At 39.7% G+C, this 26,946-nt stretch overlaps 3 protein-coding genes across 5 annotated transcripts in view; 2 read left to right on the top strand and 1 right to left on the bottom strand.

Moving 5' to 3' along the window:
* Positions 1–3,862, top strand: part of itga11a (integrin, alpha 11a) — a 50,266-nt gene extending 46,404 nt beyond the window's left edge. For all 3 annotated transcript variants that reach the window (XM_031290137.2, XM_031290135.2, XM_031290136.2), the window contains exons 26-30: positions 1–56; positions 158–268; positions 461–556; positions 1,594–1,707; positions 3,436–3,862. The exon at positions 1–56 is cut by the window's left edge and continues 28 nt beyond it. In XM_031290137.2, the coding sequence (XP_031145997.1) occupies positions 1–56; positions 158–268; positions 461–556; positions 1,594–1,707; positions 3,436–3,513 (455 nt within the window). In that variant the 3' untranslated portion in view covers positions 3,514–3,862. The remainder of the gene's footprint in view (positions 57–157; positions 269–460; positions 557–1,593; positions 1,708–3,435) is intronic.
* A 6,598-nt stretch (positions 3,863–10,460) lies between these two features.
* Positions 10,461–12,510, bottom strand: rxfp3.3a2 (relaxin family peptide receptor 3.3a2). The gene has a single exon (XM_031290002.2). The coding sequence runs from the start codon at positions 12,433–12,435 to the stop codon at positions 11,290–11,292; it is 1,146 nt and encodes a 381-aa protein (XP_031145862.1). The 5' UTR covers positions 12,436–12,510; the 3' UTR covers positions 10,461–11,289.
* A 554-nt stretch (positions 12,511–13,064) lies between these two features.
* The window catches only part of LOC116043430 (A disintegrin and metalloproteinase with thrombospondin motifs 7), a 78,671-nt gene continuing 64,789 nt past the window's right edge, over positions 13,065–26,946 (top strand). Inside the window, exons 1-3 of the mRNA XM_031290083.1 lie at positions 13,065–13,863; positions 17,194–17,561; positions 26,275–26,449. Coding sequence (XP_031145943.1) covers positions 13,743–13,863; positions 17,194–17,561; positions 26,275–26,449 — 664 coding nt within the window. The 5' untranslated portion in view covers positions 13,065–13,742. The remainder of the gene's footprint in view (positions 13,864–17,193; positions 17,562–26,274; positions 26,450–26,946) is intronic.

The raw sequence follows: 26,946 nt of genomic DNA, 5'->3' as shown, positions 1-26,946 counted from the left end.
AGCACGTGGCACAGAGCAGGGCGTCACCTGAGGACCTTTCACGTTTCTCTCGCTTGGTAAAGTACAAGCCAACCAAACTCATTCCCAAATATTCTTTTTATTTCCAACTTGGTAACCTTTTATCATCTTATGGCTGATGTCTGGTTTCCTCAAACAGAACCGGTCCAACACCCTAACTCTGCCGATCCAATGCACCGTCACTGTGGCCTCCTACAGAGAAATTGCAGTTAGAATCACAGGAGCACTACGAATAGATACCTTACACACAGTGAGTATAAAAAAAAAAGCATGCATTCATAAAGTTAAAAATCCCCAGCTTCTTAATAACACACTAGCATGACAGTGCTCTAGTCATCTTGCTGTTATTCTGCTTTGACTCTGTAGTGATGACAGCTTTGTAATCTTTCAGCTTTGTGATGTGTTTGTGAAAACTGGCAGCATGTTTTGATTTCCTCTCCAGCTGAAGTTTAAAATCCTGGAACTGGGAACCAGTGCATCAGTGGAGCTCCCCTCCTCCAGCCCCATGTTTTTACATGAAGAAAGGCCTGTCAGACATGTGAGTCAACAACAAGTAATGCTGTAAACTGCCTCTGTCCTGGGTTTGACCCAACTCAAATCTGAACTCATAATAGCCTCATCATTTTAACAGATTTAGCCTCTCTCTGATATCTATCATATCCATGTGTGAATACAGTGTTTTGTGCTTAGGGAAATCAGTCTTTAAAATGTATTGAGACTTAGAATGGTCTGAAAGTATAAAAATAGTATAGTATCTTTAACGCTAAACAAGAACATATTTTGCTGCAACCTTATTAAAATATATAAGTGGTTTCTGCTACAGTTGAGCATGGCACTGGATAACTGAAACTGTGAAGAGTCAGACACCAAAGGTTGGTATTGGAGCACATGTGTTGTGTGGTGCTTAGGGACCGAAAGGACCAGCGGCACAACATGTAAAAGTCTGGACTCATACACTAATCTTTGCTGCCATCTATTGGCCAGTACAAATAGTCATACACTTTCTCTTTAATAGGCTTTTCTGAGCCAATGCATACTGTCTTTTTCGCCGACGTAAGCTCTAAATGTATTATTAGTGTAAAAAGGGGAATGGATTTTTGTGATAAACCTGGTTCTAATCTGTGCTGCAAGTCTTCCTTTATAAATAATATATACATTAAGAAAGAACGTTTTCAGTCCTGTTTCAGGACAATTTCTGAAAAATGGTCAGTGTTAATTCTACATATGTACACATCTTTGTAAAATATCCACGATTTTCCATGGGCTGAATATAACAGTAACAAATGTCTGGATTTATAATTTAATATAATCATCATCATCTCTGGGTGCATTATCACTGCCTGTGAATGTCACAGAATGCTTCATCTTTAGTGTTTCATCAACCACTATCATACATTTACACCTGGGTACTTTATGTAAAGGTCTAAACATTATTTTTTTCATTTTTGTACAAGATGAACAAATAAACTCTGCATTATAACACGATAACCTTAGCTGACTGAGTTCAGTGTATATCTAAAAAAAAGAAATGAGAAATTGTATTCTGATTCAAATGTCGGCTTATCTCGCCCACAGATAATATTGGAGATCAGAAAGGAGGGAGATTACAGAATCCCTAACTGGATTATCATTGGAAGCACGCTGGGAGGACTCTTATTGTTAGCCCTGCTCATTCTCGCTCTATGGAAAGTAAGTCAATCATATCATGCACATTTTTAGTCAAGATATTGAATTTTTCAACTTTGTTGAGACTAGCAAAGATCAGGTGTGCCTCAGTACTGCTGCTGTTTTTAATCTAAAGTAGGTAGTAGCTTATTATTCTACTACCAAACTAATTTTGCTTTGCTGAAGTTATCTGAAGTATTTATATGCCCTATTTAAACCTAAACTGTAGTCACAGCAGTACTTTGGTTTAGGGTTATGCTACTACCCTCTGGTAGAGATAAAATAACAATCAGAGATAGACTAACACTGAAAGCAATATTATTAATTGACAGACTATCACAGAATTTCAGTATAAAATTGTGTTTATATAGTTAAAGACAGTTACTAGTTGTGCCTTGTATCTTGAAAAGAGAAGTTTAGGTGCACTATTATCCAATGTACACTACCGGTCAAAAGTTTGGGGTCACTTAGAAATTTCCATTCTACTCCATTATAGACAGAATACCAGCTGAGATCAGTTGCATTGTTTTTTTAACCAGGGCAGCAGTTTTCAGATTACATTATGTGCTTACATAATTGCAAAAGGGTTCTCCAATGTTTTCTCAGTTAGCCTTTTAAAATGATATCACATTAGTAAACAGAATGTGCCTTTGGAACATTGGATGAATGGTTGCCGATAATGGGCAATGTAGATATTGCATTAAAGATCAGCCACTTCTTTCTACAACAGTCGAGAACCCTTTTGCAATTATGTAAGCACATAATGTAATCTGAAAACTGCTGCCCTGATTAAAAAAACAACGCAACTGATCTCAGCTGGTATTCTGTCTGTAATGGAGTGGAATGGAAATTTCTAAGTGACCCCAAACTTTTGACCAGTAGTGTATAGCCCTTAGAGAAAGAGAAAAATACAATACATAAAACAGTTAAACCACGTGAGTTCCCTTCATGTTCATGTTTTCTAGTTGAAGAAATATTGGCATAGCTATAATGTACTGTATGTAGAAAGAACCTCATTTTGTAGCAAAAGGTCTAACAGTCAATAAAGGCAGCCTCACATTCATGGTCAACACAAGAGCCATTGACTGAAACACACAATCTATCTCCGGGCGACCATAGATCATAAATATCATGCTTTTCTCTGGGGCAACAAGCGCTTTGGGTTAGAATTGTTCATGTTCACAAGACCCTATTGGCCTCTTTACACTGAGAAATGACAAATATACATTCAGACAGCAGGTCCTTTTACCTTTTTAAGGCAAAGCAAGGAATGTTTGAACAAACTGAAAGGCCATGCACACTCATGGTAAACCCACACAGGTGATTTTACTTATTTTTGCTTATTATTGATTATTAGTATTACGTAGTATTATTGATTTTAGGACTGCGTCGGTGTCTGCAGTTTGATTAACATCTCTCTAGCTTGTTGCAGCTGTTTGGGCATGACAAATGACACCTGTATCTCCACACAATTTGAGCAGAGGTCTAATCAGTTAGAGTATCTGAAAACACCTGTGTGGCTCTGCAGGGTCATAAATTAAACAAAAGAGCATTTGAGAAAAATAACCAATCAAATGTACAGCTGTAAATGATAAAAACACAGCTTTGTATTTGTGACAAAGAAATCTTAATTTAAAGTCCACTTACGTTGCCTTTTTTGGAGCTTTCAACCGCCTAATGGATCTTCATCACATGTAAATGGCGTAGTTGTCATCATATGAACTAACTCTGTTTCACTGCTCTCCCTCCCAGCTCGGCTTCTTCCGGAGGCAGAAGCGGAGAGACAAGGACGAGCAGGAGGCAAACGGGAAAGTGGCCGAAGAACGGTAACGCAGGCTGAGGGCCCCCAGCAGACAACTTTTCCACAGGGGACCCGACACTCAGGGACCAACCCACCTCCCCCTGCTCCTCAACACCAAAGTGGCGCCACATAGACAGCTCCGCATGACCGCTGAAGCAAAGCTTGTTCAGTGCACTGGATCTGTCCCACGCAACGACCTCTGACCCTCATGAGTCAGCACTGTCACGCTCACTTAGCATCCCTGCACTGTTGCGGCATTAGGGCCTTCTTTGTCTATGTATTCACTGCCCTCCTTGTCGAACCTTCACAGATTTTTGAGCTCTCATTTTCCTAGCTTCAGACTGGAGCTCTGGTGCTTTTTCCGGTCGTTAAAAAAAAGAGAATAGAGCGAGCTTTGATCGATCTGTCCCAAGAATTTCAGGCCACAATTTGCCCTTGAGGCAAGCGTTAGCCAATCACTCTTTTGTCTCTTCCTGATGTGTATTTATTTAACTCTTATGGTAAATTTTGAAATACATGAAAAACCTCAAGGGTGACTTGCCACCCAAAAGCTACCGCAAATGTAAAGTTACTATACTGTATATTGAATTCGATGTTTAAAAGATTTTATCTGCAACATGTTCAGCTCACTTGCATAATAATTTATGAAGAAACAAAACTTAACCAAAGTCGCCAGAGTACAAAGATTCATGATGTTTAACCTACAGAGACGTTTACAGAGTTTCTTGATCTTTTTCTACAGAGGAGAATCTTCTAAACCTGCATCCGGTCTTAAGCGTTCACTGCTTCTCTTTTACAGTTTTTTCCGATCGCTATGACAATTTTTTCAATACTTTTAACAACTTTCCTAAACTCTTAACACAGTTAGCACAACATCCGTCTGTGTAGGCTATACATTTAACACATTTCTTGTTGCTTTGACACAAAATGCATACAGTTAACACAAATTTAAAATGCTTGAACTTCTTTTACACACAAGCTCAACCAAGACCAAAACAATGGATTTTTACTGACCAATTTGCAAATGCTTTCACATTGTATGTCAGAACAGATAACATCATGTTCTAAACCTAACGTGTAGGCTAAAGTCAAAGTGAACAGCTGTTCATATTGTAAATTAAAACACAAATAAATCCCCTAGATTTTGTTCCATTGCTACTGAAGTTATGCAAATAGGTCGATCACAGCTGATTGACATCTAGGAAACACACTCAGGTGTGGAGGTTCTTTCAATCGCATGACCATATGTTACTGTAGTACATACAGTGAAAGAGGACCTATTTGGGCTGATTTTGTGTGGAAAAGGAACAATAAAGATGAACACAAAAAAAGTAAGAAAAATTGCTGCACGAGTGAGAGGAAGACAAGTACCAGGACAATTCTGTCTCTGTCTTCTTTTTTTCATACAGTAAACCGTACATTCTATAAAGCTACTCTGAGATGGGTCATTCATTTTTTGTATTGAATTTCTGCAGCAAAAGAAACAAAATGCATGCATTTACTAAACCCAACAAAACAAAAATGTAGAGAGGCTTCAAGAGAAACTGCAGTGTAAAACACAATTTATGATCAATACAATATACTATTGTCTATTGTATAAGGGCAGAACTGACACATATAAAATAATCCAGTTTCTGTAATTCCATCTGATCTTAGTGTTTTGTATGACATTGTGCTATGATTGACTAAATGTTCCTGTTGGAAGAGAACATGTGTTAGTGTTTTGGAAGAATTATTTGATTTTGAGACATGTTTGCATTGTTTTAGTGGACATAGTGTATTGTGTTAGTGAATTATTGTATTTTGAAAATTAGTGTTAGAGAGTTTAGTTTACAATGTGTGATTTTGAGCATGAAATTAACTGTTTTGTCAATTGTGTTTTGTAGGTGTGTTGGTGCGTTAAGAGTTTAGGAAAGTTGTTAAAAGTACTGAAAAAATTGTCATAGTGATCGGAAAAAAATTTAATATTTTTATCCTGGAAAACATTAAACATTTGATGCACTTTTACTTTGTACAAAATTAACTTGAATTTTGTAAATAGTCAAGTACCTTTTTTATACCCTTTCAAATATTATAATGGGTTTCATTATTTTCCACATGGTTTATGGCATTACTTTGTAACTAAGGCAACAAGGCTTTGTGTTATTGAACCTGTTACGAGACGTTGCATGCCTTTTAACATGCACTGCATCAGAGCAAAAGGATGTGCATAAAATACTGCAGGCAACATGGATTTCAACAAAGTCATTCTCGTGAAGAACTGTAACTAAATGATGCCATAAAGATGAGTCCAGTAAATGCACATTGCTTACAGTATGTCAGCAACTTCCTGGGGTTACCAACGAATGTCAGTTTGTCCTGTTTGATGAGGTGTGAAGATATAACCTACAAATTAAACATTGTATATGTCTATCAATCAATTAATCAATCAACATTTATTTACAACAACCACCAGGTATCCAAAGTGCTTTACATGAAGTAAAAGGAGTAAAACATAACATACAGTAAAATCAGAAAAGTATATTATAGTAAACTATCCTTGAACTAATAAAGACGTGAATTGCCTTCTCTACATCACGCCTGTGTAGGAAGGGCAAGACTTTGGCCAGAAGATGGAGCTGGAAAAAGCAAATTTTAACAACATTATTAATCTGTTTGTCAAATTTCATGGTACTGTCAAAAAATCAACCCCAGATTTTTAACAGCTGGCCTAACGTACAAACCACCCAACTTTGAGCCAGGCACGTTTAACATGCAGAATTACCAAAAGAAAATACACTCAGTTTTATCCTCATTCAAATGAGCAAAGTTTTAAGACAGCCACAGCTTAATATCATTAATACAGTTAAGTAGAGAATTAAGCGTGTCACTGTCATTTGGCTTCATGGGCAGATACATTTGCAAATCATCTGCGTAACAATGAAACAATTGACACGGTTGTGCCGGCCTATAATTGCCCCTAAAGGCAACATATATAAAGAAAAGACAATGGGGCCAAAAGTGGATCCCTGTGGTACCCCAGAGGAGAGAGGCGCAGGTGATGAGGAGAGGTCACTGATCATTACAGAGAAGCTCCTGTTGGCCAAATAAGAGCTAAACCATTCAATAAATGTGTTTTTATTAAACATCCGAGCAGTTTCAACTGCAGAAAGGGAGGTCTGGAGAATCAAGAGCGTTATTTAATAAAATCCTCTTAATCAAAACAAAGTTGGCAGTCTGTCAGCTTTATTGATCGGATACAGTCATAACTTGGGAAATGGTTTAAAAATCCTTTAGTGGACAATTTTTTTTTCATCCAGGTGGTTTTTCTAAGTTAGAACAGTCTTTGCTGGTCACCGAAATACCTTCAGAAAACCGTAAAGTTTAACTATCTTTTAGAGAAACCAATAGTTAAAACCACAAACTGGGGCCAACATTAGGTGGGAACTGTGAAAACTAAAATAAGTCTTGGCCTCTCACCTGAATTCTCGCCTAATACTAGCTAGTGCAAAAATATAAGATCTCATCTAAATAAAAATATTTTAGCAAATGTTCAACATTTGGGAAAATACGCTCACTCGCTTTCTTACGAGGGATAAGAAGATTGATCGATAGGCCCCACTGGAGAGTGGTATCGATCTTCTCATCTCTGCCAGAAAGTGAATAAGCGCACTCACAAGACTCACAAGAGACAGATTAAAAAAGAATGTCAAAACCAAAGTAGCAGGGGCTGAGATATCCTGACTGCTGGTTCTTAGTATGGGTCAATCTACAGTCCAGAAACACCAGATCCTACATTTCTAATCAACCAATGAATTCGCTGAACATCCCTGCCTCAGGTCCTTGAAACTCCAAGTCCCCAGTTTGCAACACCGGGTATTTTCTCAGACTTCAAAAAGGTCTTTACAGGATGATTACACTGACCTTTATGTGTACAATCTGTGGATTTCCCCTTTAACAAGAAAATAATGATTTCTGTAATGCTCTTTATCCACCAGTAAGGGACAGTGTTTAACTTATGATATCTCTCAAACTGCAGCCATGAAGAAATCATTAGACAGTTTGATTAGACTTTATTCACTGTTAAGTTAGCAAGTAAACAAAGTGGATCATGATGATATTTGTGAAATATAAATATCTGTAAACTGCATTAACTTTATGGTTATCTTTGAAACATTTTTTATTGAAAATGTTTTTGAAGACTGACTTTTCCTGATGCATGTCAACAGCATCAGAAGAGATGCATTCCAATTTTAAGGTTTTGTTGTATGATGTGTAGCTAAATATAATATGTGGCTTAAAGCAATGTTTTTAGTGAAGAAATAAACTGACAGGTTTGCCGCACAGGTACTTTAATCATTTAAACCTTAAGCATTGTTTCCAGCATCACAAAGAATAATTTGCCTTCAAGCACAAATGTGACTGTGTTTTGACAGGTTTTTTTTTTTTTTTTACCTGCAGTGTTTTAAATTACATCTAAAAAGAATCTATGAAGGCAATGGTGTTTGGTTGAGTGAAACTGAGTCATTTATGTTCAGGTATGTAGGTTTGATTCAGTCAGCAGACACATGCTGACCATCTGCCACTGACAGTGCTACGATGAAAACATATCGATCCCTAAGGGGGAAATTAGATTGTTGCAGCTGCATATGTAAAATGATTCAGCAAGATAAAAATGAAAAGCAGCCATACAAACAGAATAGAATGTTAGCTATAAATCCATGCATACAAAACACAGTCAATTAATCTAAAGAAATGTGAGGTTATGTAAACATGCTGCAGAATATGTTACAATATGGACTGAGGGGTGAAAAAATAAAAAGGCCACCAACTGTATGTGGTGGGGCTCCAGCCTGCAGAAAGTTTTGCTAGCATGTAGGGCAGCATATATGGCACTGCATAGCATCTTCTCAATTTTAAAGGGGGCACTTTATCAGGTTTTCTTCACTGGAAGGGCAACCTGGCAAGAGGGCACTGCATTAAGTTTTCTCAACTGGAACGGCATCCTAGAAAAAAGGTTTAAGGTGCCTTTATTTAGATTTCTAAGCTGACACTTAGAAACAAAATGTGTCCTATTCACTTACCCCTACCAATACATAGTAGCAGTTTCAATGGAAGGGCACAGAACCCTTAAAGGGCATTATCATATATATATATATATATATACTCACAAAAAGTTAGGGATATCTGGCTTTCGGGTGAAATTCATGGAAAAAGTGGTATAATATCATGAAAGTAGGGTATTTAAGTAGAAGCATGCAATGGTGATTTCCTCATCTCAAAAAAATGATTGAAACAAAAGCCAATAACAGTGGTGGGTATACCACAACAAAAAATGTCAATGTCTCAATAACTTGTCATGTGCCCTTGAGCATCAATTACAGCTTGACAACGATGTCTCATGCTGTCGACAAGTTGAGTTATTGTCTGCTGAGGCATGGCATCCCACTCTTCTTGAAGGGCAGCCCTCAGGTCATTGAGGTTCTGGGGTACAGAGTTACGGGCCTCAACACGGCGACTCAGCTGATCCCATAGGTTTTCTATAGGATTCAGGTCTGGAGAAAGTGCAGGCCACTCCATTTGAGATACCCCAGTGAAGCGGTCATCAGTGTGGGATGTGGCCAATGGGCGTCCACTTCTATGCCTTTCTGTGACTCTTCCAGTCTCTCTGTATCTCTGTTGCAACCTGCTGATGACATTCTGTGACACTCTAAGCTCAGTGGCCACTTCCGTCTGAGAACATCCTGTTTGAAGCCTTGCAATGGCAAGGTACTGTTGATCAATTGTTAGGTGTCGTCTCAGTCTCATGATGTCAAAATGTGAACAGCATGATGAGGACTGTTTAAATACCAATTCTAATTGAACCAGGAAATGTATTGGTCGATTTATGGATCAAACACCTGTTGTGAATTTTGCCGTTAATCTCCTTGTTAGAGAACAGCAAGTTGTGCAGAAAGTACTGAAACATTGAACTGTTGGACATGCGCATTCAAAAGTTTAGAGAAGGTCACATTAAGTTGAGTAATCATTAAGTAGTGTATATCATATTTGTATTATTATATATGGAAATTTAGATAATCCTTTTACAACTACTTTCCTTGTATATCAGGTAACTTCCTGCACTGTGTACAGAATATATTGTCTTATTTCTGCTTAAAGTAATGTATTTTTTATTGATATAGCTCTCCTGATATTGAGCCAAAAACATAAAGTATTAAGTGCTGTCTAAATGCATCACTATTGAATGATGTGAGAGAGAGCTCTAAGGATAGAGTGCATCGTATGCTGTGCAGATTGTGAAGCCTTTTGAGAAACTTTGGGATTTGGGGTTCTATAAATAACATTGACTTGATTTAAGAGAGTACATAGACCAACAATATGAACTGGTGTTTATAGTACTTAGAGATTCCCAACACGTGTTGCTTTAGGGAAAGGTCTGCAGTTTGGACACGTGATCATCACTGTACACCACAGGCCACACAAACAAGGAGGCCTCAGGACACAAGGAAAGACAGACAGGGACAGACACTCATTAGCACACAAAGATGGCAGCAGACTCAGCTGCCTGCAGCCAGGAGACTCCCTCAGCTCCGGGCTCTCCTGCTATGTGTTTGTTCAATAACCTGTAGAGGACCTGCACCGTTGCCGAATGCCAAGTGACAGCTGGACCCTCTGCAGCCACTGTTAACCTCTCCCCTGGTTTACCTGAAACAGCCCGTGTGACTTGAGCTAGTGCTGAAATATGAATTAAGCATTAATAATAGTACAGGCTGCATATGATGAAAAAGAGTTTGGAGCTGCTGTATTTCATCAACAAGTCCAACACTGCATAAATGCATATAGAAATTATTATCTGAATTTGCTGTCATCTGTAGGTGTGATATATTCTCCCGCTTTTTTGTGCACTCACTGCTCAAGCGTCAAACTAAACAATGCATGCATGACACTTCTCCAAGAGAAAGGTTTTATTTTATTGTTGAAAGCCAAAGGAAAGACCTTTAGGAATGCACCTGTTAAATCTGACAGGATGAAAGCATGTCCACATTTATATTAATTAATGATGTGACAGAAACATTGAGTGTAAAAAATAATATGAATGAGAAAATATACAATAGGCTGCAGTATATATACACTCTTTTTTGTACATTAGTGGTTGCACACAGCTTAGAATTATGAGGTTTGAAAATCACATTTTTTATGTACACAATACAGAATATAGGCTAACTATACATGTCCATTAGAGAATTGACGGTGCCTCAGAATGGATTAGAAGTTAAGTGAAATCTATGTCCACTTGAAATTAACCACTTACTAGGCCTACTTCAGATGGAAAAGGCAGTTGATCTACAGACAGGCTTGAAAACATTGGAGCCTTTTGATTCTGTTTCGACCTCAGAATCCATTGTAGGTCCTTCATAATATAATCCCATGTTTGTTTTGCCGGGAGTCCCGTTATTCCGCCATTTCTCCAGTTCGATTCCGCCCTGCAGACGTTTGTCCAACCCACTCTCCCCGACTCTCTGGTGCCATGTTTATTGTCACTCTGGAATATTCTCACTGTGTGTCATCTGTTGTATGACATATGTGTTTATTGTAAAATAAAAAATTGCAAGTCATAAAAAAAGAAGTGCACACCCGTGTATTCATGAGTGGAATCAACAAGTGATCTTGTGACAGTTTTAGAAATGAAATACTTTACACTTATAGTTCATGTCATACAGTATGATGATTCTAGCGGACGTATTACGCACGAGTCATGACAGTTACAGGTGGACAAGCAGGGTAAAATAAGCAGCTGCATGGGGTCTTTATTTCACAAGACTGAGTTATCGGGTGTATGGCATCATTTTGGAGCTTGGTAAGCCTTCACGGTCTATGATGGACAGTGTGTACTCTGCATTGTCCATAATCTGGAGAGGCACGACTTCCTGAGTTTCTCCCTGCGTAAAAGAGCGCGTCGCGCAGCCCTTCTTGGAGGAAGGAGTGGAGATTCTCCAAATCAAACCGCTGAGATGCTTCCTAATCTCTGGCCTCATCAGGCAGTAAAGGACCGGGTTCAAGCAGCTGTTAACGTGCGCCAAGCACACAGTGACCGGGAACACATACGTGTGCACCGTGTAATATGACTTATCCCAGTCGACTGCGTTAAATTTGACCAAAACACCCCAGAAGGTGATGGCATGATTTGGCATCCAGCAGAAGAAGAAAGACAAAACCACTATAGCGACAGATTTGGTGACTCTAGACCTCCGTTTAGGGTTGCTGCTGTCCATGCTTCTCCGTTTTACGAAGCGCAGGAGCATCAGATAGTTAACACAGACTATGAGCATAGGGATGATGAAGGCTATCAATATTTTCTGGATGTGATAGAGGGCAAGCCAGTCGTATCCATCTGGAAACTTGAGGAGGCAGAGTTTTTCACCAGCGATCACAGTCACGGTGGAGAAGAAAGTTGTCGGAGCTGTGGCCACTGTTGCCGCCACCCACAGCACCGCGCACACCCACTTTACGCACCGTGACCTCCTGTACGCTGTTTTCTTCAGGGCCGAGGCGACAGATAGGTAACGGGTCACACTCATGGCAGTGAGAAAAAACACGCTGGCGTACATGTTCATCACGGTGACCGAGAGGATGATTTTGCACATGGCGTCTCCAAACGGCCAGCTGAAGTCCAGCGCGGTGTCCACGGCCCAGAAGGGCAGAGTGAGCACGAACTGGAAGTCCGTCACTGCCAAGTTGATGATGAACAAATTGATGGTGGACTTCTTTCGACCTTGTCGTACCCTCATGAGGAAAAACACGAGCAGATTCCCCACCAAACCTACCGCGCAAACTACAGAGTACACCACGGAGATGAGTATCCTAAGGATGGGAGTGCTGTCCGCGCTCACATCGATGTCTTCGAAACTAAATGTCTCATCGCCAGGTGAACTTCGGTTCAGTGCTCTGCTGTAGTTAAATATGTCATCCATCTTTAAAGTTATGGACCTGGCGTTCCGCTGCGCGCACTGGCTAAACAGAAACACAACACGGACGCCCCACGCGAAAGCGTCTCAGCTCTTAATCCCCATTCCATCGAGAGGAGGCTGCTTTTATACAGGTGTTTCGCTCATCTGCTGAGCCACGATTGGTGGCAAGACACGTCACAAGACGTAACAAAGAAGCAGACAATTACAGTGATAGAAACGAGGGTAAAGCACCCCAAATCCAGCAGCAATTGGTCTCCAGTGACAGCACGTCAGCTCATTAGGCCTGTGCAATGCGTAAAATGCACTGTCCGATGGAGAAATGACATTTCACCAAGAAAATGCAACTAAATTACCAATTAAGACTTGAAGAATAACATTAAACTCTCCTCCGTCTTTGTAGCCTAAGCAACACCAATATCTGTATGCGAGGCACCAGTGCTCCAATGCTGCTGCTTTTTTTATAATAAATAGCATTAGAGTAGTGTATCATTATACCATCAGGGTTGATGTTCAGCTTCTAAAACACGTGCAGTATTATCCCTGCATCAGTGGTCCGTTGTATTATCCATTCTCCCGCTAGAGGGGGCGCTAAGCTTAAAGAGATGAAGACTAACAAAGTAAAACGATCTTTTCATTAGAGATTTTATTCCACTGAATTGTAAGACATTGTATTTACACAACTTCAAAGTTGCTCTCAGGCCGTTTCCTTCACCACTTTATGGAGGTTTTGTAACTTTGCACAAACTGAAGCCTCTGATCTGTCATCATTTCTCTGAATCCAAGTGAACGCAACACTATCGAAAGTGGTCCTTGTGTGACCCTCTGAAAACTCGAAGAACCTCAGTTGTGGAAGCGAAGTGCTGCCAATTGGATCGAAGCACCATTTCGGATTTCTTGGAGTAGCTTTCCCCTTTAAGCTTCCAGTCCTGCTGAAACATAGCCCATTGTCTTAAGTCCACCCATCTGTGGGGGTGGCTCTGCGAAAGTTTGCAGGAAACTTTTTAAGCTGTCACTGGCTGTTTGTAGGAGACTGATGGAGGACAGAAGGGACAGCTACTCGCAAGCAAACATTAACACCGACATACAAACAAGTCAAAAAAGACTGAGAATGCAACAAAAACAGCCCATGGAGGTAGACGATGTTTAGGCCTAAATTGGACAAGTTTGTTGGGACTGTCACAGTTTAAGTGCATGGTCGCAACAAAGCGAAAAGTGCATCCAGCCCAGATGGAAATGATTTGAATTGAAAAGCAACGCGGTGTTAGAAAGGCATTCAATGTTTCTAAAATATAGGCTACCTTCTTGATAAAATGACCCGTTTGCACTGCGGGTTTCACGCCTTTGGACAAGGAGTCTCTTCCATTCACCTCTTCATTTCTCTTCTGACGGTCCTGGAAAACTGCAAAACATTGGGATTATCACATGAACCAGGTTAGTGATCCTGAAAACAAAACATTCCAAACTTTGGATTCATGATATCGCCACGTCCTCTGGCATTGTGGCTGCTTTAGTTGTTCACATTTGTTTCAGAGCGCATCTAATTCAGTCCCGAATCAGGCCAGCAGTCCTCAGTGTGCAGGGGCGGCCAGCTGTGACTTGTGTTTACAGAGTTTTGGGTTGACCATTGCAATTAAACCCAATGTTTTGCAGCTTAGTCTGGTAGGTGGAGAGACCTTTCCATTGAATCATCAGAGGTTTAAGCCCCATGTAGGAAAGCATCTGCCCTGTCCTTGAGACAAAGTACAGACTCCCTGACCTACCAGTGAGGGCCAGGAAACAGAATTTCTCTTTGGGTAGGCTATCTACAGCATGCATCATCATTCTCATAATGGAGCTGGAATCCTTTCTACTTTGCAAAGTGTATTAGATGTCAGATCCAGTGGATATCATCCCATCAGAGAATCAATCCGCTCTTGTCTTGACAGAAACACTCCCCCGTCTCCACTCCCTGCACGTTCATCCTCTCAGTCTTGCCTTTTGTTCGTGGTTTGGATGTTAAAAGGTACACCTCTCCTGAGATTACAGGTACAAGCAGAACTAAGAGTCTGGGTGCACTCTTGTGTCAACCTGTGTAAATCAGCTGCGACCATTGAGAGAAAAACTAAGTAATGTTCGGCGTTATAGAAATATATAGAGATAAGGATGTGTCACTGAGGGAGGCACCTCCCAAACAATATTGATTTCAGGTGATAAATGTTGGCACAGGGATCCCAAAGTTTATTTTTAAATGACTAAGGACCCAAAACAGAAAAGCACTTTGACACAGTTTTCCTCTTGATATCACGTTAGAGGACGATTTTTTTAATCATTAGTATTATTATTCTTTCTTACAGAAATACATAATTGAATTCATTATAGTAACACAAGTGAAAGTGGGGAGAGGAAACAGTCATCTGAAAACCAATCCTCTAATCATTTCGATCCATCTATGTATTCAACTTGGTGAAATAGGTTTGCTGTGTTGCCTGCTGTTGCTGCTATCATCTTCTCACAAAGCTTGCAAAGCTAATTTTTATTTAGAGTGCATGAACAGGATCCTGATCAGTGTTTCTCATTATTTCTGAGGACCTCCTGCCAGCCACGTAAAGACCCCTGGTGATCCCAGACCCCACATTGAGAACTACCTCCTCCAAATCTTTGCTTCTCATGCATGTATAGGTGTTTTTTTATCACAGTGTCTTCTTTTTGTAGGTATGATGGTTTCTGATAGCCATGGATAAATATAATTTTATTTTGCATTCTTTTTGTGCTTGTAGACCTGCAGTGAAGGACACAGCTGCTGGGTGAAAGTAATGAAAGCCTCTTGAATTTACAGTTAACATCTTGGGTGTATTTTGTTAATAAAGATGCTACATGGAATAATTACAGATGGAGAAAACCTTGGTATAAAATACCTTCCATTAAAATAATCCTCACCCATGGCATTAGACTGCATACCTCATCAAGGCCACATAGCTCTAACCAAACCACCTTTTTGTTTAAATCTCCATCTGGATCCAGATCTTCATAATAATACACACAGTGAAAGACAGCTATGCTGATTAACTGATGGCTGCCGTATTTGCAGTACATCTAAATTGTTTCCATGAATGGTATTAGTTGAATGTTGATTTGTGCTCAATTTCAAGTGATACAGAGTCATGGCCATGACTTGCGTACGGCGTTACTTTAGCTTCTACTATAGGTGAAACTCCATCTGACTTTTTTTGTGTTGTAGTTGACATAGCAGGCATTCAGGAATAAAAGTCAATACACGTTAAGTGGCCTTACAAAACATGGGTTTTTTTCCTTGCTCTTCGTTTAGAGAGACATTCCAAGCAGCTGGTTGCCAAAAACATCTACCTCAGATCTTTCCGCACTGATTTGTACATGGAAATATTTGTGCACATAATCCGATGCAAGGCTGAATGGAGAGAGACCTTGTTTTACCTTGTCACAAAGCTGTTTGAAATCATTGTTTGCATTCTGCTCATGTCTTTTGACTGACATTACGCTAATGATGGCATTACGAGGGTTCAGGTCTTTGTGCCTTGACAGATTATCTGCGTACATGCAAAGGAAAATGTGTCTGGCAATTATGATGCTACGAGAGTGTTATTTTTTACTGTGAGCTGTGTAGAATAAATTAGACATAATTATGAAACAGCTGTTGTGACACCAATTATGATTAGTATTATTTTGTTGATATTTTCTGTTTTGTATGTGCAAATCAGGGATTGCTGATAATGCCTTAAAACAATGTCCAAATTTGGCAGGGTAGTGTTGTGATAACATTTATTACGATACGATGATATCGTATATGACATGATGAAATGCATACAATTATTTTTTATTGCAGCAATAGACAAAATCATTTTCAAATTAGCCGTTTGCCTTTCCTCTCATCATTTCTAGCTCTCTTTGTACTTGGTAAAATAACTTTGTTGTTTTTATAGTGAAAATTATAGTGTGGTTTCAACCTGCTCTATATGAAAAGTGTCCCGAGATAACTTCTGTTAAGATTTGACACTATAAAGAAAATTGCATTTAAATTGAATTGTTGCCTGCTGTTGCTGCTTTCTTCCTCTTACAAATCTTACATTTTATCAATGGTTTGTTGAAGATCAAACATTTTATGTCCAAACTATTTACTACTCTATTAACTACTAAACTATTTCTACATTTTTTACGCTCCCTTCATTTGGAACAAACTCCTCCACAGCGGGGCCGCCAACAATGTCACTTTTTTATTTACAGCCATGCTTGTTGCTGCCGTATGTAGTCAGGAAGTAAAAACCTCAACTCGTCGCAATATTGGTGAGATCATGATATGACACGCGCTTATTATAATAAAAGGCTGGAGACATTTTAATGTATGCTATGGGACAGACTGCTTGTAATCTCTCTTCTTAAGGCTCACAAAAGAGATCTTCAACACTGCCTGTCAGGCTGCTTATTCAGCTACTTCAAATCAAATCTCAGGAAATAAAGGAATATCATTTTTATTAGAGGGATGAATTTCACCAACTTTATCAAACCTGCAGCTCATGAGAGTAGAAAGTCACAGGAGGATAGACAATAATTCAGTGTTCCTTTTTAACAGGCTCTGTATACACTGCAGCTGTATTCAAACATAAAGAAAAGACAGATGAGACACCATATGGGTTTGTTTAGAGCTTCCCCAGTTTTGTTTACAGCTTTACATTCCCTTTAATTATTTAAATGCCCTCCTCTTTCCCATGATTTATTAACCCATCTTCTCTTCCCACCACTCTTTGACAGAGAGATCTCTGCAGGATCTGCCTCAGTATGAAGTGGTTCACCCCACTAGAGTGGATGCCAGAGGTCACTTCCTGTCCAACTTCCTGTCTCACCATGCTCGCCGTGTACAGCGGCGGGAAGCCTCAGAGGGATCAGCGGACGTAGATCGAGTCTTCTACCAGTTGTGGCACGGCGGTCACAGTTTGCACTTTAACCTCACCCTCAACCCACATCTGCTGGCTCCGGGCTTCCTGACGGAGAGGAGGTATGGTGGCCTGGATGGGGCACAGATCCATCCTCCTGGATCCTCCCGGTGCTATTTCTTAGGTGAAGTGTGGGACGAGACCATTGGTAAAGGAAGCGCAGCCATAAGTACCTGTGATGGACTGGTGAGTAACTTTAAAAGCTTGAAGTCCATTGGAAGTTGAATCCAAAATGCATTTGTTAAACACAGAGGTGTCAGCTGCAACAGAGGGCAGTATTCAGAGCTGAGTCAAGTGCGTGTTGTAAGGAAGTAATATAAAAACGGTGCAAATGGATGTTCAGATCTTATCTGACAACTTAAGGGTCATTTAGAAAGCTACACAGCCTGGATAAATTTCTACAAAACATAGGTGTGTCTGAAGTTATGCGCTATTCACACTTGGAACTTAAGTGCTTTACTCCAGCCAGAAGATGTACACAGTCTGACCATCTGTTAAAATAAAAAAAAATGTCCCCACTGAAACATCATGTTTACAAGCAGGGGAGCATATACTGTATACACACACACACACACACACACACACACACACACACACACACACGCAAAAACACCGTTAGGCTTTGCAGTAAACATTCACTGCACTTTTCATTGCATTTTTCTTTAAAAGTATTTACTGTGTAACTGTTGAGGCTGAAGAACAAAGTGACATTCTCTTCAATGCCTTTGGAAGATCACAGCAGGAATCCAACGCTAAGCCACAATCCGCTCACTTATATTCAAAGACTGTTCAAAATGCAGCCAGCCATTCATGTTGTGCTCTGCCTCTGTGATTGCAGATGTGTGCTCATAAAGGAAAGAATTTTTAGACTTCTGAAGGATATGTCCGCGACCATCGGTGCATTCAGAGATTTTAAACTGACAACAGACCATTTTTTAGTAGTTGACAGAATTATCACAAGTGCTGCAGCAAAATTGCTCCATTTTAGGTCTGGTCCGTGACTATCAAAGATATTTCCATCTAGCACAAACACAAAATGACACTGACCATCTCTCCTTACTCTCGCTGAATTGGCAAATTATTGTGGTTAATGCAATTATCGCAGAGATTGATTGATTGATTCATCTATCTATCACAACAAATTAGAAATCACAACCACTTAAAAGAGTTCCTCACCGGTTTTAGTTTTGCACTCCTATAACACTGTCAGACTCACAATGGACAGTTAAAAAATTTTAGCATCAAGCAGCTAGTTTCATGCTGTCATGAGAGGAGGAGCAGGCGTCCAAGCTTTCATTTCTTTTTTAACTCCACAAGACTTCAGTCTTCAGCCCCGACCGACACTGCAATTTATCAGATTTCCCAAAAAGCTTTATACGACTTCTTTCACATATGAAGTAGTACTCCCCGAGGTCCGTAAACGTTTGATGTGTAAAACAAGTGGAGCTCCCCTTTAAGATAGCTGCCTTAAAGGTTTCCCAGGCTTGGTTTCACCTCAAAGGTTGCAGTCACATCCAGAATTGACATTTCTTTTTGATTCAGGTGGACCAAATTGCCATTGAGACAACCCTTTTTTAGTTCCATGTTTTTACAAGCCCACCCTGGTGGGAATTTTATCGATTGCAGACTCACCCACAGTAAATAAACATTGCCTTTAGAAATGAAGAAAAACAAGTTATAATTCCTTGATGGTGAATTCTATGTCACCATTTATCAACACCTTTCTCCACAACAGTAAATCGGATTCTGATGTTATTAACTAAGCTTTATAGTGCACCTGAAGAAGCTCCCTTTGTGGAACTGAAAAGCATAGTCACGTATACACAACTTGAATTGTTTGAGGTTTGGATTTAGTGAGATGCTGGAAACAATATTGTGAGATTTTGGTCCATGCTTCCTGCAGATTTTAAGACACCCATCTGATGAATGCTAAATTGGTGCATTGTCTTGCAGTGAATACCTGGAAACAGGTCCAGGGATGCACCCACTAATCAGCAAAGTTTTAGTACATCATTGCATGTGCCAAGGAAGCACTCCCCACACCACCACCACTTTTGACACCATCCATGGATTCAAGTTCTTTGGCCAATGCTTATAGTACTTTCTCCACGTCATAAGAGCTTAGTCAGCCCACGACCAGGCAGAGGCAATCATTTTCTCACTCTTAATCCATGTATGTTTTTGGTGATCCGTTGCCCACTGTACTGTCACGTTTTTCATCTCAGCTGTCTAGAACTAGACACGGCCTTCTGCTGCTATATCCCATCTGCTTCAAGGTTATATGTGTACAGAGATTGTCCTCTGCTCACCACTGTTATAACAGACGTATGTTCTTCCTGGTAGCTGACATGTGTCTGACCTTGGTTTGTGAACTTCTCACAAAGCATTTCCACCAACAGCAGTATCAATGACCTCACGTCTTTGCTCTCTGCACACTCCTGTTGTGCACGAACAGCTCAAAACAAAAGCTGCTTCTGAGAACCTGAAATCACCAGTCTTGCACCAATTAATACCCAGCTCTAAGGTTTAGCTGAACAGCAACTAAACATTTTGACCTTGTCTGCATAATACATTAAGCTACAGCTGCATGATTCACTGGAGTAGCTGGCGATTGTACTGAGCAGGTATTCTTAAAGATGCTCTATGGAGGTTTCCTGTAAACAAAAGTTACATTAATATTCAGTGTTTCTCACCTAAAATCATCGTGCGTATCCTTGAGGTCTAACAGACGTGTTGAATACGTTTCCTTCCTTACAAAACTTTTGCAAAGCCTATATACCTAAACAGAAATATGTTTAGGTATTTTAAACCCTGCGTTGTTTATATTAATGTTTTCTCGTTTGCAGTCTTCTCTCCTGTCTTTGCTGACGAATTGCTGCATATCATGGCACTTTACCAGAGGCCAAAAACATCACAGGGAACCTTTTAATGAAGTGGTCTCTTATGCCTCATTTCCACTGCATGGTTTGGCATGACTCACTTTTGGTACAAGATGCTTTTTCTCTATTTGGTTTTCTACTGTAGATAAAGTAGTAGCACTTCAGTGTAGGCGGGATTCTCAGCTCATTGCCATGGCAAAGCCACACAAAACTGCCGTGACTTCATCTTCAACGCGACACTCGCTGGATCCTTTTATCTGCATAGTTTTGCGGTTTGCCTTATTTTAAAATCTGCGGTGAATGAATAAAATAATTTGGGCGCCATGCTGTACAATGCAAGGAAATACGGCATTGGCGAACACACTCAAAAAGATAAGCACTTATCTACACTCAATTTTATTTTTTACCCAATTCTAGAGGAGACCAACATTCATTTTTTACACACACACACACACACACACACACACACACACACACACACATATATATAAACATAAAGGCATTTTATTTTATAATTAATTGTTAATCCTTTGCAGACATTCACTTTTTGAAGTCTACAGCTAACACACATCAGCAGACACATGGCATCCACATTTGTGATGCTCTCCCAGGCCTGTACAGCAGCCAGCTTCACTCCTTGCTTATTTTGTGGCTTTTTGCCTTCAGTCTGGTCTACAGAGAGTGAAACGCATGATCAGCTGGATTGATGTCAGGTGACTGACATGGCCAGTTACGGCCATTCTTCTGTTTGGCCCTAAAGGACTCCTTGATTGCTTTGTCTTTACATTAAGGATTATTGTCCTGACGATTATCCAAAGCGTTTTGGCAAACTTATATGTATGTATGAGCATTAGTGTTAGTCTGTGATTGAATGAATACTGATGACAGATGAGGAGAGAGAGGCCTGCCGATGCTTTTTATATTGTTTGAAGTTTCTTTGTGTCTTAGTGGAGAATTTTACATCCTGCTGTTGGAGAAGTTTTTGAAAGAATGACATGTCCCATATTCTCTGTTATTTGGAAAATATGTATTTGTCATTTCTGTCTGCACCCTTTGTGTATAGAGCTGAAGAAATGCAGTTGCCTGATAAAGGAGCTAAAGCATGAGTGCTGATCTCCTTCATCTTTGAAGTCCTGAGTTTTTTTGTTTTTAAATGTAACTTTCATTTGAAAAGAAATCTGTTATCAGTCATCTTAAGTGGGGGCACTTTACGTATTTGGACAAAAGGTACTTATAAATATGTGTGTGGGGTTTGTTACTTAAGTTTTCAGATTATAACTATTCAAACTCCATAGTTTAAAATATCAGTCACTTTATGCCGATTAATGTTCCTGTAGTTGCACTATGGCAGGAGCATCACACCAATCAAAGAACTACTTTAGGACTGAACTATTTTCTTCTTCACTGTCATTAAAGGTTCAGTAGGTAACTTAAACCTAAAGTAAACTTAAAATACATATTTGCTGAAACTGTCACTATATCCTGACAGTACCACATGAGACAATTATCTGTAAAAAAAAAAAAAAAAAACCATCACGGTCATTCACCAGAGAGCTAATATCTGACATCCTGTTGGGGACGTACAACGGCTCTTTGTGGTCCAAACATGCACATACAGTGGCATGCAAAAGTTTAGGCACCCCTGGTCAAAATTTGATGTGTTTCATTTTTGTTTTGTACAATTTGAGAGAGGAAAGGAGAAACGGAAAGAAGCACTTTACAAAAGTTTGGCCACCTCAAGTCATCAGAGCTCTCAGATAACTTTGACCAAGTTCTCAGACCTTAATTAGCTTGTTAGGGCAAGCTAATTATTATTATTATTATTATTGTTAGGGCCAAAGGCTGCTCGAAGCAGCTGCCTAGCACTTTGAAAACTAAAATAATTGATACCCACAAAGCAGAAGACGTCTATAAGATCATAGCAACGTGTTTTTAGCTAGCTGTTTGCTCAGTTCGTAATGTAATTAGGAAATGCCAGTCAGGCCAAGTCAACAGGAGCGTTGGATTTCAAGTTGAGCTCTGGAAGACCAAGACAACTTTCCAAGAGAACTCCTTATCAAAACCCCTGTTTGGTTATGAAAGGCCTTCAGGAAGATTGCAGATGTGGCGGTGAACTGTTCTACTGTGTAGCAACACCTGCACAAATATGACCTCCATGGAAGAGTCATCATTAGAAAACCTTTCCTGTGTCCTGATGCATTTTGGGAAATGGAGAAGGGTGCAGAATGTCATGCTGTGTTGCAGCCAGTGGCACAGGGAAAATGTCTCTAGTAGAGTGAAGAATGGATTCAATTGAATATTAATTCTAGCAGCAAATACACACAGTCTGTAAACAAGCTGAAGAAGAAAATAGGATGGCTTCTACAACAGAATCATGATCCTAAATATACTGTACCTCATCCACAACAACATCAAGAGGTGCAAGCTGAAGGTTTTGCCGTGGCCCTCCCAGTCCCCCGACCGAAACATCATTGAAAATCTGTGGATAGACCTCAAAAGAGCTGACCATGCAAGATGGCCCAAGAATCTCACAGAACTAGAAACCTTTTGCAAGAATGGGAGAAAATCTCTGAAAAAAAGAATTGAAAGACTCTTAGCTGGCTGAAAAGAACTGTGACCATGCAGGTTGCCCAAACTTTTGCTTTGGGCCTTTTTTGTTATTTTGAAACTGTAAAAGTAAGGTTTATTTGTTCAGCACCTTTCACAGATACAAAATCACAAAGTGCTTAACATTAAAACTATTACACAATACAAGAAATAAAAAGGACAGATATAAATGATACACAGCACAGGGCTGACAAGATTACAATTAAAGCCGCAGCAGATAAATAAAGGCAGATACAAATAAACAAGTTATTAGCTATTCAGATAATCAGCTAACCAAAAGCCTCACAGCCTTCATTAAAGCATCACAGGAGTCCAGGGATCGCAATGATAAGGGGAGAGCGTTCCAAAGACTGGGGACAACAGCTTGAAAAGCCTGGTTACCTTTAGTTTTATAGTTGGTTTGAGGGACATCCAGTAACTTTAGTTCAGATGATCTAAGAACCCCATTTGTCATATAATGGTTGAGGATGTCAGTGAAATATTGGGGAGTTAAGTTATGCAGGGCTCTAAAAGTCAGCACCAGTTATTTAAAATTAATAAGACATTTATTAGAAAACCAGTCAAGTGAGGATAGAATTGGTTTGATATGTGATCTCTTGTTACTTCTGATACTTCTTATATGTTATTTTTGTTAAAAGCCGAGCAGCTTTGCAACTTCGCCATCTGTTAGTGGGGATTTTTGAATCCAGTTCTTCAGCCCCAAAGGCACCAGAATGTTTAGATAAAGTGTTGTTGAAATATGGAAAAGGTCATGAGGCTTCTGGGTATTATACTCTATGCTTATGCAGAACCTGGGGGATGGAGCCTGGTCAGCCCTCAAGAAGACATGGGAAAGGGATCGGAGTATTACACTGGATGATGAGACATGTCAGAATATACTAATCTGTTTTCCTTGAAATATTGTGTTTGTGAAAATGCTTGTGTCTTGTCTTGTTGAGGTGTAAAGAACCCCTTTCTGTGTATTTCTATGAGAATGTATTACTTGAAGCAGTGGGATGCCAATGTCCTGGTTAAAAATAATGTAAGAACTTAGTGAGTCACTGGTAGTATAAATGTTGCAGAGGTTTTGTTGGTGACATGCAGAGACAACTTAATATTTACAGAGATTCACAGCACACACAATCAAATGAGCATGGATGTCCATTATTTAAAGAGCAGTCTATATAGCCTGGAAATCTAGATGCACCCTAGCGGCAGCAAATGTAATTTGCAGCCAGGGTCAGTCTAGCAACTCTCCGTTGGCTTGCGAGCTGGAAAAACCAAATTCTGGTCAGGCCAATCACATCGTGTATAGAGTCGGTGGGCGGGCTTAACATAAGGATGGCAAATTTGCAACGGTTCCGCATGAATTCATTGCTACTTGAAAACAAAGAAGATGGCTGCTGCTGCTGCTGGCGAACAGCAGTCTTTCAAATCGTCTTTGGCCGTGACTCTGGAAGACTTGGAGTTAAGCACTGAAGTCATTCTTAAAAAAGGAAGATGTGTTCGGAGTTTTGCCAACCAGATACAGCAAAAGTTTAATCTATAAACTAGTGTTGCTGTGGTTGGCTATGAGTGCAGAGGGAATTTGAAAGACAACCGTTTATCCCGCCCCTCGGATTGAGCCCTGCCAATGGTGAGTTCCCAGACCCAACATCTAGATGTGGGTCTGGCTTGTCAGGCTATAGTCTATATCCATGATGTTCCACTTCCGGGACTGCTCTTGTTCTGCCAGAAATTTTGCCGGATGTCACTCTTTTCGAATGTCCGTTTTCGGATGTCCCGGAACCTTCCGCTTTCTTTGTGTTGTAATTTTAAACTCCGGTCGATTTTATAAGGACTATGGTTAATTGCTCCTCAGATCTCTGCAGGGTAAATCCAGACAGCTAGCTAGACTATCTGTCCAATCTGAGTTTTCTGTTGCACGACTAAAACAACATTTGAACGTACACGTGTTCCATCAAAACAAGTTCCTTCCCGAGGCTATTTTGCAGCGGCACCATGGCTCCACTCGGCGCTTAGCACCGCCCAAGATTATTGTGATTGGTTTAAAGAAATGCCAATAAACCAGAGTACATTTTTCTCCCATCCCGGATTTCTGTGTGAACTCGCAAAACCCTCTTCTGCAGCACTAAGGAGGAAGGTCTGGCAATGCAAGACTATTACAGAGCAGACAGTTACATAACTCAGTCTAAATAATAATATATATAAATAGAAATAATGTATGTATGTGTATATATATATATATATATATATATATATATATATATATATATATATATATATGGAGTAAATAATTAATTAAAAACAAAGACTTATGTTAGATTTCTGTTTTACAGATGCAAAATGGGACAAAAATGCTGTTTTAGCTTTGTTACTTGTATGATGCACAATTTGACGTTCCTCATGTGGTACTACACATTTATTGTAGCACCAGCCCTCAGTGGGACCCTGTGACTCTGTGACAGCTGAAGGAGAGTTATAGGAGCAGAAGGTGGACAGGTATTAAATATCGGGCAAGGATGGTGAAGAGAAAAAAGGAGTGGGGCGACTGGAATTTGGTTCTTGGCACCATGCCAGCGTGGTTTAGGGTGCAGTAATTTATGTGACATCTGATCTTTTTTCGGCCCCAGTTGCGCCCCGGGTGTCTACAGCAAATCTAAGACATCAGGCTCTTTATACTGTTTCACTGTAAGCTTACTGAGTTTTTTTGTGTGGGTTTTGAAGTCTGCGTCAGTGTACTATATTTGTTATCGACAAGCAGCTTTTGAAGACAATAAAAAACAACTGAGACAAAATATTGTATATATTGCATAAAAAAGGAAATATTCTTAAGATTTGTATAATTTTCAGTATTGGTATATTTTGTATTAATAGCAGCTTTATAGGACAGCATATATCTAACGGGGCTTTTGCAGACTCAGCAGGAGGCTAAGGCAGCTACAGATTGGTGAAGAGCACACTATTGGTGTGTTGGAGGTTTTAGATTATAGCCTGTACTGCCACAATTATACAGCTCGTCCTCTGAGTTAAAACAAAACAAAACAAACATAACTTCTTACTTTAATACTAACCAAAGCTTAGTTAACCCCACTAATAGGAACTCAACACTACCTGCTTCACGGTAAAAGACATTTCTTTTTACTTGAAGGTTAAAACTGTGAAGCACCGGCAGGATGAGATGAGATGAGATGAGTTTGCTTGAAATAATGACATTTAACGATTAATCGATTATCAGATTAGTGTATGGTTAAATTTCTTTCGATCAACGTTGCAGGTCTACAGTAAGGTGATGTACAATCTACAAGATCAAATTAAATACACAAAGTGCATTGTTTTGCTTCAAAGTACCACTTAAATATTAAGCTCTTTTTTGTAAATAGCTTAGCGTAAAGAGATGAAGAGAACTGACCTAAATCCATCTTTTTCTTCAGACAGGACTGTTCAAGTTGTCTGATGAAGAGTTTTTTATTCAGCCTCTGGAGAAGTCGAGCAGTGAGACCTCAGCACCACAAGCCCATGCCATCTACAAACGCCATGCACCCCCTCCCTCCTGGAGTCCAGTCGTACAGCCCAAACAAGCTCTCAACAGTACCTGTGGAGTCAAAAGTAACCCCACACACACACACACACACACACACACACACACACATGCAGGCAACCTTTAAAGTGACACTATTAATAAGTTTAACAATATTTAAAACTTTTCGTTCCTTGAAATTGAACATGTGAGAATCAATTAGTATATTCTATTATAATTAGCCTGATTACACACAGTGAGCACTGATTGACAATAATGAAGCTGATGATGGATAAATACGTTCTTGTCTCTCTCTTTTGAGTCTGTCGACAGCTAATAATCTGCAGAGGTCAGAAGAATAAAAAACATTGAAGTTTAGTATAGCTCATAAATCAGCTACTTAGGAATTCTGAGTGAGCTAAATTAAGGAGGCCTGCACAGCTTTTCCCATGTGAATCATAAAATTATTTTTTTTAAAAAGTAGAGAAAATAAAGTATGTTTCAGTGCAATTACCATTGGTACAGGAGATAGATGTATAGATAAATGGATAGAATAAACCGTTATTTTACAGGTAAGGGTGGCTGA

Source organism: Sander lucioperca, chromosome 3 (genome assembly GCF_008315115.2).
Source record: "Sander lucioperca isolate FBNREF2018 chromosome 3, SLUC_FBN_1.2, whole genome shotgun sequence".
NCBI classification, from domain to species: domain Eukaryota; kingdom Metazoa; phylum Chordata; class Actinopteri; order Perciformes; family Percidae; genus Sander; species Sander lucioperca.
This window is presented reverse-complemented; position numbering and strand designations above follow the sequence as displayed.

What these genes read in the sequence shown, in the direction of transcription:
- rxfp3.3a2 (XM_031290002.2), bottom strand. Translation starts at nt 12,435, where the DNA reads ATGGATGACATATTTAACTACAGCAGAGCACTGAACCGAAGTTCACCT.